At 44.8% G+C, this 16,225-nt stretch overlaps 1 protein-coding gene and 1 non-coding gene across 3 annotated transcripts in view; one reads left to right on the forward strand and one right to left on the reverse strand.

The window, feature by feature from the left end:
• The window catches only part of LOC8052487 (protein FAM76B), a 40,697-nt gene that overhangs the window by 10,593 nt on the left and 13,879 nt on the right, over positions 1–16,225 (reverse strand). The window contains exons 2-5 of one of the 2 annotated variants that reach the window (XM_029968645.4): positions 12,965–13,029; positions 12,819–12,882; positions 12,566–12,721; positions 2,950–3,209 (exon numbers count right to left, since the gene is read on the reverse strand). In XM_029968645.4, the coding sequence (XP_029824505.2) occupies positions 2,950–3,209; positions 12,566–12,721; positions 12,819–12,882; positions 12,965–13,029 (545 nt within the window). The remainder of the gene's footprint in view (positions 1–2,949; positions 3,210–12,565; positions 12,722–12,818; positions 12,883–12,964; positions 13,030–16,225) is intronic. The other variant, XM_029968646.4, reaches the window with a different exon arrangement.
• Positions 5,381–5,462, forward strand: Trnaf-aaa. Its single transcript has one exon. It is a non-coding gene; the product is annotated as a tRNA-Phe (tRNA).

The raw sequence follows: 16,225 nt of genomic DNA on the forward strand, positions 1-16,225 counted from the left end.
GCTCAATAATGTCGGAAAGGTGAGGATCGGGTGAGAGAGCCATGCACAAAAAGGTTGAAATAAAGCACATGCTAAATGTGCTTTTCCATGCGATGAAAAAGGAAAGTAGAAAAATGTCAGCCCTTTGCTGCGACGAAAAAAAGTTTTGAGTTCTTGTTTTATTTTGACGCATCTAATGTGGGGCCCAACCTTCGCACACGGTCGAACCTGCTGTAGCATTTACAAAATAGGGTAATTTTTTCTATATCTTTGCAGATACGTTTTAGCCACTCTTTGAAAAAGCTATTTAAAGGAGCTGTGCAATGATTTTAACAATGAAAGAATTCACATCTTTTACTTTTGACATTGTTAATCTTGTCACAAAAGACAGAAAACACATCTTCCTTCGAAATGTTGCAAATCCACCGCATAATCGCGAGGCGAAAATTGGAGTACTTCCCGACCTACAGCCGCGAGCGGCGGCCATGAGAAGCATGCGGCATGACGTAAAAAAGTAGGAAGTTGTGCGAATACCTCCTCGATAAAAGGTAATTTTTCTATAAATCTTGTCGTTCCAACATAAATATAAAAGCGTCAAAAACCTATTATTATTGCCAAAACTTTCATTATATGGAGTTTAGTGGCGCCATCTATCGGAGTTTAACAAAACCGTCAGCTCTATCTGCTACCGCGAACAGTTGCCAGAAGCCAGAGGAGGACAGGGCTACTGGCGGCTGTTCGCCAGAAGCCGGGCGGGGATGGCCGGACCCGGACGAGACTTTCTTCCTCACATGGTCACGTGGTCGTGAGGGGGCGAGTTCTCGCTGCTCACTGATGGCTCTAGAGAGAGAGCTTCACTGGAACCCCACGCGTCCCCTATTGATATCACAGCGCACGTGACTTGGAAGATGGTGAAGGAGTTGAGAGGTGCCGAAAGCCTCAATCTTTGTCCATTTTTAGAATAAAAATTAAGTCATGCAGGCAAAAGTGGCTTTTTGTTCTTTACTTCAGAAAGGTCGAGACACCAACTCCCAAATTATTTAAGTAAAGCACCGATATTGTTGCACAGCTTCTTTAAGTTATATTGTCACAGTTACTTAAAAAAATGTATCTAGTTACACTTAAAACTATAAAAAAAAAAGTAACAAGTTACAGTATCGTGACACAATCATTGCGATACTACCCAAGACTGGTTATTTGTGTTTGTCCTTTGTCCCCCTGTTCCCCTTCTCCAAGGATTATTGTCGACTGGAGTATACCTTTCGTCAAATTCAGAGGGTGTTTTTCGAAGTTTATTTTTTGCCGAAATTTTGGATCTTATCGGAGTTTATTTTTGTTTGATTCCCAATTCTCCCAAATTCTGAGCAATTTCCAAGTGTTTCCTTTTAAAAATAAATAAATAAATATCCAAGTGTAAACATATGCTTGACAAAGAAACAAAAAAAAAAATGCCCTTGTATTTTATTTCCATTTTTTTGCTGGATTTGGCATTGGTGCCATTGCCATTGGCAATACTGATTTGTCCCACGACAAAAGTGGCACACAAGTGTTGCTTCAATAAAAGTCCATACTTCAAAATTAATAAACTCCAGGAAGTAGTTACTGGGAAGCTTCTTTATCAGATCCTCCTCCATCAACTACCTCCGTGTCTGCATGAGGTGGATGGAGTGCTGAAGGATGTTATAGAGAAGTTTCAACTGCCCCTCTTCCCCATTTTATGCAATATCTATGGTCCATAGCTTTTACTGTTACAAAAACAACCTCTCCTTCCTCTAAAACACAAATAGCATGGCACAAAATGGAAACCAAAAACAGTGCCTTTTGTCATGACCTGAAAGTAAATGGCCTGTTGTCCTGAATAAACGTTGACAGGTAGACAAAGAATTGGAGCAAATATTGAGTCATTTGCAATATCTGAAGCCAAAACCATAAAACACCAAACATGACAATTTATGTTGGGGGTCACAGTTTAGACAGCACATTTACGTCACAACATTTCGTAACCTTTGTCACTGCCACAGTCACTGACAAGGGGCCTGTCCCGCCTCTAGCGCAAGCTTCTGACCTTCAACAACATTTCAACGTCTTGTGCACCTTGAGCGTGTGTGTGCAGCCAAAGCACAGTGGAATTCATTCAACCTGCGCAGGAGGCCTGGCATTCAAAAGGCACACCCTGCAGTCCTCATTCTGTCAGTGACCATAGGTGTGTTACATATACTGCAACAATTGCACAAATGTGCAATGGGACGCCACTTTTTAAATTAAAAGGTACACGCATACTAGAGTATAGTCGTAGCACGTCTGGTGCTTTTGCTGCATCACCTCTCTTACATTCCAGAGCACTGCCCTAGAACGTCTCCCCCCCCCAGAGACCCATACAGAAAGAGTTTGGCCATTCATTGGTGAGTATTGGAGGCAAATGAGGAGGCTGAAAATAAGGTGCATGTGATGTTTCGATCACAGCCATGCGAAATCATGGTGGAAGATATATAAAGGCATAGAAAATACAAGAAGCGTGTGCGACTAGCAGAACGATTGACGTAATCCGTACGCCGAGCACCGAGGACCGGGAATCTGCCGTCCGAGCGGCCACACTCCGTCCGAGCAAAAGAGAGTTGAGCGGCACATTCGTTTCTTACATCTTTCTGCATGATCATGATCAAAACATCACATACCATTTTCAACTGTGATGGGTTATTACATTTAACTCTTAAACACTTATTAAAACCATGTACCTATAATTAAAACGTTTTCTCACTACCATCGCTAGGGGATTATTTTTGGCTTCTGGTTGGCCAAGAGAGCATGTTCCCTCTTTCTGAGACTGGTGCATGCCCTGGCTCTGCCTGCTCCTCTCAGTGATTTCTCTATATATGGCTCTGCCCCAACCGGGGTAGCTCCCATTCGAGGGCTTTCGTCGTCGACACTTAACGGAGATCAAAGAGCCCCAGGCGACACCAAACAACTCACTTGTGGTTGGTGAGTGAAGAGGTGGTCGAGTGCTTGCTGCCACTGCGATGGTGGTGGTGGTTCTGGCCCCCCGTGCTTGCCGCGCCGACCGAGGCGACAGAGCCCGAGGAGGACCGGTGGTGGTGATGGTGGTGGTGTGCCGCCGAGGCAGAGCCCCCCTTGCTGAGTGCAGAGTGCCGCATTGGGTCATTCTGCTTTGCCTTGGCCAGGGCACGCTTGTAGGACAGGGTGCACAGCCAGCACAGCAGCTTGCCGTCCACCTGGGCAAAGGAAGCGAGCACCCTCAACATCCACGTGTCACACGGGTTCGACTAGGCGAGGCAGGGTCTCTCGGCATAAGTGGACAGAGGTCAAAAGTGTTCTTTAATTGTTTCCGTTCGAGACCTCTCAAACACACCTGTCGACACTTTGTAGGGTTTCTTTTCGCACAACGGAGTTGTTCTCTGCAGATGGAAATTAAATATTAGAGAGTTTTGGGGTCGCGTGCAGCATGTCGCGGACGTCCCGACTATTCTCCCAACCCACGAAGACTCTGCGACTGGATCGGAATATACGTCGTCCCGTCGGAGTGACCGGTCCTCCTCCTTGCGGGGAAAGATTAATGTCAGCAGCATTGAGCTGTAAAGTACCCTTATTTATTTTTTTTTTTTTTACAGCGATAGCTGTTAAGAGTTCTGTCCACCACTGGAAATGACATCCATTGTTGATGCTGTTGTAGTCGTCGTCGTCGCTGACGTTGTAGTTGGCGACACAGGGCATCCGTCGTCAACACTGTCGAATGCTTAAAAAAAATTTACCGCTGCCTGATGAAACTGAAGTCGGGTTCGTTAAGTTTAAAGCAGGTGCGCTAGCACCAAGCCACGCCACAATGTTAATAGGCCGCTCTAAACTATGTTTTTTTATAGTACCCAATGCCCACTGCCCGCACTCTAAAGAAAAAAAAACGTATCACATAAAACATAGTTGTAGCACCGTCAATGCCGAGAGCTCGTACCGGGAGACGCGCTTTCACACGCTCCGGATTAAAAAAAAAAAAAAAAAAAAAACAACAAGAATGTTCGAAACGAAGTAAAAGAAAACAAAAGCGTTTGGAAGAAACAATGTCTATTTGTTCCGCAAATGCTCTTGTTCACGCACCCCACTGCCCTCGGTGCTTGAACGAGACGCCAATGCCGAATTCGACTTCGCCGTGACTCGTCGCAGCGACTGTACTGTGGGTTAACACTGGAGTGCTTAATTCTTTTTCTTCCCTGCCTCTCGTTTAATGAGCAGCCCAAGGTTACAAACACATTCCCCAAGCGAAAGACACCACTGAATCAACTACATACGACTCCATCGTGTGAATGCTCGCTCGAATTTTTCGGACAGCCTCCTCCTACTCACGGCCTTTCCTCCTTGGAGCTCTACGATGTATCCAGTTTTCCCCATACATGAAGATCTGCCGTGCGAATACACCATAAAGTAATTTTAGAGCGCAGCTCATAGGCGCTCGTTTCCGGCTTGAGTGGCGTCGCCGTAACCGCAGCTTGCATTACGGGACGTTTCCCATGATGACGTCACACGTGACGTGTGACCAGACGTGACATCACGCGTGACATCACGTGTGACGTCACGAGGGTCACTCGTGACATCACTGCACGTTGCATTATGGGTAAATTTCCCTGCTAAAATATTTCCCCGCTAAATTTAGAGAAAATATTTTAGCAGGAAATTTAGTGAAAACTTCTCGCTAAAGGGGAGGGGTGCAGAAGAGGAGGAGGGGAGGGTACGGATGAGGAGAAGAGGCATACCCTCCTCTCTGTACCGTCCCCTCGTCCTCCTCAAGAGCTACGCTCTAATTCGGCGTTACAGGGGATCACAAAAGTCTCATTTTTTTCTAAAAAAAACCTAAATAGGACATGCACATTAAAAAAAATGTAAAAAAAAAATGATCGCATCTCTACTTGGTGAATGATGTTGATTGGGGAGAAGCTCTGGTGGTGCTGATGATACTGATTTTATTGTTCATAGGTAGTGCTGATAATGCTGATTTTTGTTTATTGCTCATAGGTAGAGCCGAGTTCCGGGTTACGTTTCGACTTCATTATTACAGCTTTATGGTCGGTGAAATGCAGAGCCAGTGGTTCTTCTAGCGGATCAGCTTGGATTCGCTAGAAGCCGTGAGAATGCATCTCCACCGCTTAAGTCAACGGTCCATGTCAGAAAGAGAATGTGTGGTGTGGAACGTGGTTATATACGCATTTAAGCATTTGACTGCAGTGCCCTCTCGTCTATAAACGTTGAGCCAATGCATACAAAGTTTAACGCGATTATATATGCTTTGACCACAGCACCCTCTCTTGTATAGACGTTGAGCAGCTACATGCAACGTTTCATCCATGACATCCCCAGCTCTTGAGTTACTACCACATCTCAGCCCCCTACTCGTACTGCAGTCATGGCCGAGTGGTTAAGGCGATGGACTAAAAATCCATTGGGGTCTCCCCGCACAGGTTCGAATACTGTTGACTGCACAAGCATTTTTTCTTTTTATGTGAGCACGGACGGACGGACGGACAGACAGACAAGGCTAGACCCTAAGGAGCTTCGCCCCTAGTTAATGCAATATTTACTTAGACGCAATTTAGGTGCAGGAGGTGGAGGTCACAGCCTGCTAAGCCCTGCCCCGTACTTAGGCCGTGCTTACATCTCCCACTGGTTGGAGAAACGATTAAAGGCCGACGTACGCTTTGCGCTTTCCACTTTCGACCACATCTTCCTTTCCCATATCCTCTCCGTTCTTTACCTTGCTTGAACTTGCTCCCCTCGCAGCTTAGGAGAGGGGAGCACTTAGAGGATTATCTTCCCAGCAGAAAGCCAAGGTTGTACGTCGGCCTTTAACGTGTGAAAGTTTGGTTGTAAAGTTGTATCTCCTGCTGTAATAGTATTTTAATCAACAATTTTTTTTTTTATGTGTGAGAAACAAATAATTGAGATAGTGTCATTACTGTTTTCAGAAGTATTCAGAGAGTGCTTTTCCCGCTTTCGTACGATAAAAACTAAAGTGGCTGCCGGCGTTTGCGGAGTGGTCGACGAGCGTAGCGCGATGAGCTTGTCTACTTTTATGAGTGAGAATCTTTTTGAGTTTACGCAAGTGTTTAGAGGAAGGTCTCCTCAACTGACTGTAGTTTGCAGCAAACAACTGTCCCAATTATGCGCCTTTGGAAGCGCTGTGGCAGGATGCTTGTTTTCATAGGGGGGACTGGCCTAAGCCCATAGCGTCCCCAAATCAACTATTTTGCTTGGTTGGACTTCATTCCTTCGTTTGCATGTGTTGATGCTGAATAAAGATGGTTCCAGTAAAGGCAGCCATGCTGCTCTGTGAATTGTGCAAAGTCCTGATTGCGATCACGGTTCCAATATTGAGAAGATACCTAGACAGGTGAGAATTCGCAAGCCATCTGGCTGGAGGCAATCGGGCATTCGTCTCGCATTAGATTTTTCAAGGTGTCGGAAGGCACTTAACTCTCCTACTTTGAACAGTGCACCTGGCTTGATAAAGCAAATATTTTTAGTCGCATTTCAATTGTTCGTCATGACGCTCGCCCACCTTGCCTGTGGATGCTATGCAAGAAAACAAAGAATAACAGAAAATACTGAAAGGACTGCATATTTATTTTGTTGATTTTTTTAGTCCTCTCAGTCGCTTTTTACCAGATATTGACAGACACTTGTATTGGACCGTGTGGCTCATGCATGATGGAATGCTAGCATGCCGCTTTCATGGTCGTGTCTTATGAGCGTTGCACAAGCTTTTAGACGGGGACGAAATAGTACACAGACTAGGTAAAAACAGACGCTGACGGGCAGCTTTCATGTCCTGCAGACGTACAAATGCTGCGGACAACGATAAACAGTGCTAAAACAGCAGGCAATGCCAGAAGCATGTCTGCTTGCACGACAAGGAGACTGCGTCAGATGCCAGACTAGACGCACCGGATGTCACGAAAGGGAGACACTAGGCTTGTTAGCGTGTTCGGCTGAGCATCCAAGCCAATCCAGTAGTAATGCGCGGGGGTTAGGGCGGGCCGTGACCTCCCCCTAATTTGCATCTAACAACTTAAATATTGCGTAAAAAAAAATTTCCATTTCATAGACAAATTACTAAAAAAAAAAAAGTGTCCCATTGTGCCCTTTAAGAATTCATTTTTTTGTGTGTGTTTTTTAAAAGGATACTGTATCAAAATTTTGAGCTCACAAAAAAAGGCTGGACTGATGGGCGGGACGCTGCAAAACCCAAAAACATCTATTATACAGTGATACCTAACGGATCGTCATATTTTTGGAAAAGAAGTGCACGATTGAACACGGGCGACGAGACAAGTCACGTCACGATTCTCATTCCCTCCCCTCCTCGCTACGTCCCTTCGAGCTAGTAAACCGAAGAAGAGGAGACGAGAAGCGAGGCCGCTTTCCCTCATTCTCAAATTTTCCAGGGGGACAATGACGTCATAGCACTCGCTTGATCGCACCCTTCTTTTCCAAAAGTATGGCCATCCGTTTGAAATGTCGATGTATGAGTGATGTTATGGAGTTCGTAGCATCCCGTTCAATGCTTCTGCGGCCTTAGTTTGCGAAATACATATTTCAGTTCAGTATTCCTTTAAGAAACGCCTTGATGGGGATCGCCCGTGGCAACGCAGAGCTGGAAGTAACCCGAGAAGTGACCATAAAAAGCACACATCACAGTCATATCTGATTTTCAAAAAAATTCGCCTTGCTTAATAAAATGTTTGAATACACAATGATGCACACCCATACAAAATATTTAAAAAATCATGATACACAAAGCAAAAATCACGCAATACGAAAAGGAATATGAACTACAGAAGCAATCCGTTACGCCTAAAAACTCTGTTCCAAAATGAATCTCAACACACTGCAGACACTTACGTGCAACTCTCGACCTTATCTGGAAGCAGAAACCGGAAGAATGTTTTGCAGCATTGTACTGCAACAAGCTCTCTCTCACTTAGTTTCCCCAAATCAAGAGTGGACCAGCCAGTTTTGTGCTATTTTTGGAGCAGAAAAAATCTGTTTGGAGCACTTTTGCATTAAGAAGATTAACATTTTGGACCAGCTCTGAAGGAGCACATACATAAGTGTGGAGCAATTCAGTCGAGTTTCCTATTAGTGACACTGACATGCACTCATGTAATAACTACTGTGTGAAGCCCATTAAATAACCAAAGTTAGCAGTTGTACTATTCCAGCCAAATTGCCATTTTACAGCTGTGAAACTGTGCCACAATCTTAGTCAAATTTGTATTTTGTTTCCATTAGTGCTAGTGAACAAAGGTTAGCATATTATCACCATGGAGTAGTTGTAAAGTACTAATTTAACCCCCTGAGTAATAAAGAGAGGTAAATTATGATTCTACAGAGCTTCAAGTCACACAAAAATCAGCATTTTCTGGACCTGATAACTCCTAAAGAAAACATGCTTTGAGACAAACATATTATTATGATAGCTCTAAATGACAACCTCTGACTGTGTAAACATTAAACTCTGATTTGCTTTGTTTCTCCTTGATTGTGATCAAACTAACCAATTAATCAACATGTAACTGCTCGAAAATACAAATTAGTACACAACAGCTTAATAAAAAAAATACAGTGGACTCCCATTAAATGAAACTCTTAAATGAAAAATACGCAAACGACACCCCTGGTTGGTCTCTTATGTATTTAATGATAAAAATGTTTGGCTAATCGGAGCACTTTTTTTTTCTTACATCGGTTAAACGAAACTAAACTGAACGAAAACTATAAACGTTGGAAATAGCTGTGGCAGTCTGAGAACTATAAAAAAGAGCAGTAAGTAGCCAAGCCACCAGAGCCTAGCCAAGCCAATCCAACGATAGCCCATGTTCTTGCCTAAACAACGTTGTCATATCTAGCTAATCGAAGATCTGCAATGGAAACTACCAAGAAACGACAGCACAACGCACTTTAGCTCGCAACGAAAGTCAAGATAATTCAAGAACTTGATCGCAACCAACTCACAAAGACTGAAATCACCAAGAAATTTGGGATCCCCAAGTCCACGCTGTCAAGGATATTGAAGAACAAAGGAAAGATTGAAGACGCCGTCGAGCTTGGGAGCTTCACGACAGAGCGTATGCAGATGCGGACGACGGCGCACAGTGAAATTGAGGATGTGCTTCTACTCTGGTTGAAGCGTGCACGCAGTGCCAAGTTGCCGATTAACGGACCCCTCTCGGAGGAAAAGGCCCGAGAGATGTCCTCTCAAATGGGGATCGAGAACTTCAGGGTAAGCGATGGTTGGCCGAGTTGTTTCAAAAAGCAGCATGGTCTTGTCTTTAAGACTGTTTCCGGAAAAAGTGCAGCCACTTCTTTCACGCGAGGAAACTATGAAATGATGGATGCAAACATTGCAACATGCCGTGAGGAAAGACTTGAACTGATTGCTAAGTTCAAGATGAAGACCAGTCAAGTGATGATGACATGGGGTGTGATCCTGAGCCCATTTTAGTGCCGGACTGCGCAGCTAGAGATGCCGTCACACTGTGCCGTCACACGGTCGGCGAGCGTGTGCGCGTTGTCGGGTGCTCGGCGGCTCGGCGGTGTACTCGCTGGTGTGTGCCGATGTACCGCCTGCGCTCGTCGCGTATCCATTGCCGACATTCAGCTATTCCAAATATAAAAACGAAGTTTTTCTCTAGAGCGCGTCCCAACTTAATAAAGGCCAGTCTCTTAATCTGCCGATTTTTTGGACTGCTCTATTATTAAGAAATTTTTTTTCGTCCCCTGAAGTCTGAAAAATCTGTCAATGACAGTGCTAGCACTCGTTCATCTTTAGTAGCGCACCAAAATTCCACTAAAGAAGCATCCACACTTGAGAGTCGCAGCAGGTCGTGTTCCGGATTTTGTCACAAAAGCGATTATTTCGGAGAAGTTGCTTCAGGACCGATTTTTCAAACCAATTGCCAAATCGCTATCTGGCTGAGCCATTCAGCGGCGCCTCGGAAATGACATGTGGCACCTCGTGATTCTTCAAATGCGGCATTCCGGTAAGGGGGTATATTAACGTGTCCGCCTCGGAGCCTCAATTCGTGGTAACAGTTGTGGATACTGTCAGGACCGGTTATAACGAAGTCGTTTATGACGAAATAGTGGCTACAGCGAAACGATCACGATTTCCCACTTCCTTTTGCACTTCGTTAACCGAAGTCGGCTATAACGAAACAGCGGATATAGCGAAGTGATTTTAGGTTCCCGCTGACTTCGTTATAAGCGGTCTCTGCGGTGACTCTGATCACTGGTATTAAGCAATACCCATTTCTAACTTAACACCCAATTATGAACGAGTGCCCTAAAAAAGTCGGCCTGGCAGCAACTCTGTGCACCACTTTGCTTGACGGGGTACTGTACCATAAAAGCTAGAGCGAGCGCACAACAATATAGCGATTGTGCTTTCGTTCCGAAGGACCCAGACCAATATCAGCAGTTTCTCTTATGGCGAAAGTAACGCATGTGTAGCTGTGCGACAATGAAAATAGGAAAGCAAGGAAATGCAAACCCCAGCTGCAGTGTGGAAAGAAGAATGGAATCGATGGCGATTCCAGGGAGCATCCCAGAAGTGACTTGCCGGTAGCGACTCTCCTATTGCCCACAGTGTGGATGTCGGTAGAGTTCCTGTATAGGCTCCCAACTGGCGCGTTCACACTGGAAGCAGATCCGCAAACGCGAAGCGGATCCGCCCGTTTTCAACTGCAAAGAGGCTAGGATCGAGCGGTTGGAGCGCGTTTTTGCCAACCACTTCGGGACCGATTTCTCCCAACCGCTTTCACAAACCGCAAAGCGGCAACCAATCACAATGCGACGCTGACATGACGTCAGTGACTTTCAAAACAAGATGGCACCTGTCGCTGGTGAGGCGTCCAAGGCGCTGTAGTCCTAGCGTTACAGCAGACAAATCAACAAAGAAACGTGATGTTCATGTCCGTCACTTGAATCCGTCGCGAAAAGAATTGACTTGGAATTTTAACGGGCTTCGCACCAATGATTTGGTTGGGAAAGAGTTTGTTTATTACACCGAGTGCCACAGCCCGAAGCTCGCTGTCTTGTTAGTCTCTGCTCGTAGAACGTCGGAACCCGCCCCTGATCGACCGAAATGTCAGCTTTTCTAACCACTAAGATAGTCGCGTGAGCTATTGAAAGCTTTCGACACTGTGCATGACTACCACGAAGGGCGATAGAGACGTCGTAAGCCAGATTGCGCAGCCAACGCACTATCGCGGAGCGGGAAGGGTACCTGCGCTAGCTCGACCTGTAACGTTCACTACTAACAGAAGAAATAAAGAGAACCTACTCCAGGAATAAAGTGTACATACCAAACGATGCAGAGGTAATCCATACGGCGTTTATTTGAGCTTAATGTCAGACAAAAAGTACACTCGATCAACGTGCGAGTGACGAGAGGAGAGTCCGCCACCAACGAAGCCACGAACGGGCACCAAACACAATCCCCCGCAGCCCGCACCATAGTCCACCCCGCCTCTCACAACTTCGAAAATGATAAGAGCGAACGATGGGGGAAAACTGGCCCTCTATCCCGAAAACAAGGTCAGCTATTCATGCGGGAAGGGTCCACTTCGAAGAAAAGGTCGGGGGCATCCTGTTCTGCGTCAGCAGGGCTGGGCTTTGCTTGTGGGCGAGGTCAAGGGAATCACAGGCAAAGTTGGCGGGTCCATGCTTTTTTTTTCGCTGCCTGAACTTGTAATGCGTGCGAACATCCCAAAGAAAAATCTTCAGAGTGCCAAAATAGCAAAATGCTGGCATTGGATCGTCGATTAAAAGTGGATTTTGGATTGCAAAACAGGGTTGCCATACGCAAGTCTCATAAAGATCACGCATGATCGCCGAGAAACCGCCAACCGCCTCTCGGTGTGTCTGAACGGGGTCTCTCAAGAACCGCATCCGCAACTGCTTCGCGGAACGCGGATCCGCTTCCAGTGTGAATGCGCCATACGGGAGCCAGAGTTGCGCGTCTCTTTTCCACGTGCTGCCGCTGCTAGTCGCCGCATTCAGTCATGTGAGGAGCAGACTCTGAATGCCGTGCAGGAAAGCCGGCGCTACGGGGATGAACATGCAACTCTGGCTCCCGTAGGGAGCGTATACAGGAACTCTAAATATCAGTGGTCGCTTGTCACATGTCGCTAGTCAGCCGTGTAACCGCTGCAAGTCGCAAGTCTGAACGTGCCTTAAAAAGGTAAAATTGGTGGGAAACAATGCTGTGAAGCCGGAAACCTGGATTGGATTGCGATGTCTATACTCCACTGGGTTCCCATAGGCACCAGACAAAAACAAAAACTCTTCCAAAACCCAATCCATTCAGATGAACACCTGTGTGCAATTTAGCAAAATTTTCTATTTAGCCATAGCAAGGTGCAGGCGAGTGGGAATTTATTGAAATGGCACAACTGGCCCACCCCTGCCAAATGCATGCAAAACTATTGAACAGAAAATTCTGGAGATTCATGTAGCTTCTGCGAAGCAACAGCCTAAAAGGACGCAAAAGTGCTACAGCCTTTGTTTCTACCACTTCACTCACCTTACGACGGCTATCATCTTTGCGGTCAAAGGCGCAGCGTTGCTTGCACTGTTCGCAGTTCACGGGGGGTCCATAGCGTTTCTCGGAGTTGGTGCAGCGTTGGCACTTGCTGCCAATGAAGGCAGCAATAATGTTGCAATACTCGCACGCAGTGGGCTGTTGGCATGCAAAGAACAAGAGGGGGAAAACATAGGATGATTCTTCCCCATATCAATCAAAACCTGAAAGGGACTACATAAAGGAGGCGTCATACCTTTCCATAAGCTTTGACGTTCTGCTCACATTTTTTGCAGATTGTGTGTGTACTGCCTTTGCTGCTTTGAAGAAAGAAAACATACAGGCAATCAGAGTCGGGTCACTGGTTACTGAAGGCTCCGACAAAGAGGTGTGGCAACTTACTTTTCCTGCTGAAATTCTGTTCGGCAGTAGGTGCACTTCACAATTGGGAAGGCACCCCGGCAATCCTGCAAAAACATTAGTGACGGAGTCAAAAAGCTGGTATCCAAAAACAATGCCACATTGTGGCAGGCACTGCTCAGAGTGGGTTGTGGGTTCTGGTTATGTTTAAATGTGTGAAGGGACAGTACACTCATCACAGACTACTGTCGGGTCTGATTAAGCCCAACTAATGATCTCAGTAATTGTAATTAATAGGCATTAATGTTCTCAAATATGTACTTGGGCCCTGTCACAAGTGATTCAGCATCATGATTCCTAAATGAATATGAAAAAGCTTGCTTGAGCAATCTCCTGATGAGATTAACTAGGTTTCTTAGACCTGTAGACAGCTTACTTTTGCAGCTTTTCTACAGTTGGAGATCTGGTTTATATTGCCCACTATATGGGATATTTAAGCATTTATTTATTATAATTTGTGATAAAACAGTCAACTCTTACAGCAGTAGCTTTTATTTTATGCTTCCTTTAAAGTTTGTGAAAAAGTCTGCTCTGGCAAGCAGCTTCCATAGAATGGTGAATTTTATTCTGGTAAGCTTGAACCTATAGCAAACCAGCTCATATAGGCTATTCTTTTATACAAGACTCAAGCTTTGGCAAGATGACAACGCAAGACAGTTGGAAGGGCCAAGGAAACACACCTGAGCAGTCCCACAATGAGCAGTGCCTCCACAAACTTCAGCTCACACAACAAACTGCTATTGACTTTTAAGGAAGGAAAGGTCCACTGGACTGCCTGTGTGTTGCTCTTCTACCCTTTGACATATTTTTATCCATTACCTGTTACCATTTAAAACTTCACCCACTGCCACCTCCAGCTCAAGTAAATGAGCACAAAAAAACTAACTTTTTAGACATTATTTGGGGCAAAACTAATTTTAAATGGTATCTAAAGAGTCCACAAGGTCTGTCACCAGTGTTGGTGTCACCTGTTTCGTTTGTGCAGAAGCAACAGAAAAATACCAGTATGTGCATGATTGCACAACTGCATTACACTAATTAAATCCTGCAACTATGCAAAACCCCATTTCCACTCTACGGTCAATAAACAGCCCTGCTGCTTTACATCATCAATGTAGTGTACGACACAGAATAGTAACATAGCCTACACTCAAATCATCAATGGAAAGAGCATTCTACAGTAGTTACACCCCAACAACACACAGAGCAATCCAGTGGTCAACAGCCCAGAGGGCAAGGCATTCCTTACCTGAGCCAAGACACAACAATGAGCTCTGAAGTGTGGAGGCACTCTTCATGCTGGAACCTAGAAGCTGCAGGAAGAAAAAAAAAAAGATTCAAAGTGGACAGGCCACTTAGCAGTGAGGGGAAGCTAAACAAAAGTTGAGAACATTCAGTGTCTAGTTTTCAAACTTCAGTTCAAACCCACATGAAGCCAGATAACACAGAACAATGAAATCAACCAAAAATGTTCAATTTTCATAGTGCTTTCTAAAACTGAAAGTGCAAAGCTCAATTGTTTCAAAATTAATGGAATTGCTTGGTCATAAAGAAGTCCTATACTGCACTTTCACCTGTTTGCTCATAATAAAATCATGTACTGCACTTTCACATAGTTCACTAAACAGAAAAAAAAGCCCTACTATTTTATTTAATAACCTTGCTCTTGCATAGAACAGCTGCATTAGAAACCTGTCTTTATTCACACATTACTCCAAGAAAAAAAGTGTTAGTAAAAGGCACTGGAAGAAAAGATATTTCAAACAGATCTCAAAATTGCAAGTTGCACATGTCACTGAACCAAAAGCAGCTGTTATTGCTAGCCCTGAGAGCACCAGCTATATTAATGGCACTGTTCAAACTTTTCAAGATTACAAAGAAACTATGCTCAAAACAGATCAGTCCATAGATGCTGGAATAGTCATTCTCCCAAAACAATGATCCACCCAAAACTAACATCTTTCTCAATCATGAGCAAGAAACCAGCCATGAAATGAACAGAGTTCAGGCAACCCACTTTTAACAATCAATTACTTTCCATCAGTCAATAAAGATGACTAACACACATCACTGAAACAACACTTCAGTATGCGTTTGGATGGCACAGTTTGACTAGGATGCGCTACAACACGTCCCATAGCTGGTGACAGGTTAACCCCTTCGCTTCCAAAGCTCGCGATCTGCCGGCCACTGCGGCAATGGTCAAAGCGCACAAAGGCGGCGATTAGCCGGTCTCCATTGAAACATTTATTTTCAAAATACGCCGACAGAGGGCGACGTTATTACAGCACTTGTGTTTTGTTTTGTACATCTGACACCAGAGGGTACTTCACATTCTATATTTTTATGTACATTTAGAAGTGAAAAAAAAAGTTTGCAGCTGTTTTTTTGACAATGAGATGGTTGAAGTCTCTCCACTGGTGAAACCATTGATCTTGAGACGACGAAGATGGTGACTGATGATTCAGTTATCGTGATGAACATCACGATTACACAGCATGAGGAGCACAAGGTGTCCAAAACTGCAAGTGATTCCTCGGCGCCGCCTGCACCGCCAATTTCGAATGCTCCATGGCAATTCGCTTCTTTCCCAACATATGCCGATAAAAGATCTGTGTGGTGGATGTAGCTGTTTACAACAGTGATACACACTGTGGGAAAAAAATCGGCAGGATGGCGAACCACTTACGATGGCCAGAAATTAAACTCCTCAAATGGACCATGGAAAGGGCAGTCCTTCCTGGACATAGACTAGGCACAATTTTTTTCGGAAAAGTGCAGAAAACAGCGTGAGGCAATACTCGTAGAGGCAATACTTCATCAGCGAAGTTTGAGGCAAAAGTACCGAGCGCCGTTGGGGAGTGCAGAACCTGCTATCTAGATCCGCATGCTCCTGTAGTTTAAAAAGCTTTATTTCTGGAAGGCTCCTTAGGCACATTGCATTCACATACTATTCAAGGTCAATTTCAAACAAAACTTATCCTCCAATAACATATGCTTCAAAAATAATTAAGCTTTTTCCTTCGCTCCACGGTAGTATCAGTTCGACAGAAATGGGGCATGAAATACTGCGCAGTCAGATGCGACGACACGGGGAAAGCAAAGGAACTAAGAGTAAAGTGGAAGCTCCTCCCATATCTCTCCCCTTTGGCAGAGTGAATCCTGAAGAGGAGGTGACCTGCTTTCCAGCATTTGCTCTGCTAAAGTAAAAAAGGTGGGATGAGCTTCCACCCTACTCTTAAC

Source organism: Ixodes scapularis, unplaced genomic scaffold, assembly GCF_016920785.2.
Source record: "Ixodes scapularis isolate PalLabHiFi unplaced genomic scaffold, ASM1692078v2 PGA_scaffold2__306_contigs__length_199485367, whole genome shotgun sequence".
Taxonomy (NCBI): Eukaryota; Metazoa; Arthropoda; class Arachnida; order Ixodida; family Ixodidae; genus Ixodes; species Ixodes scapularis.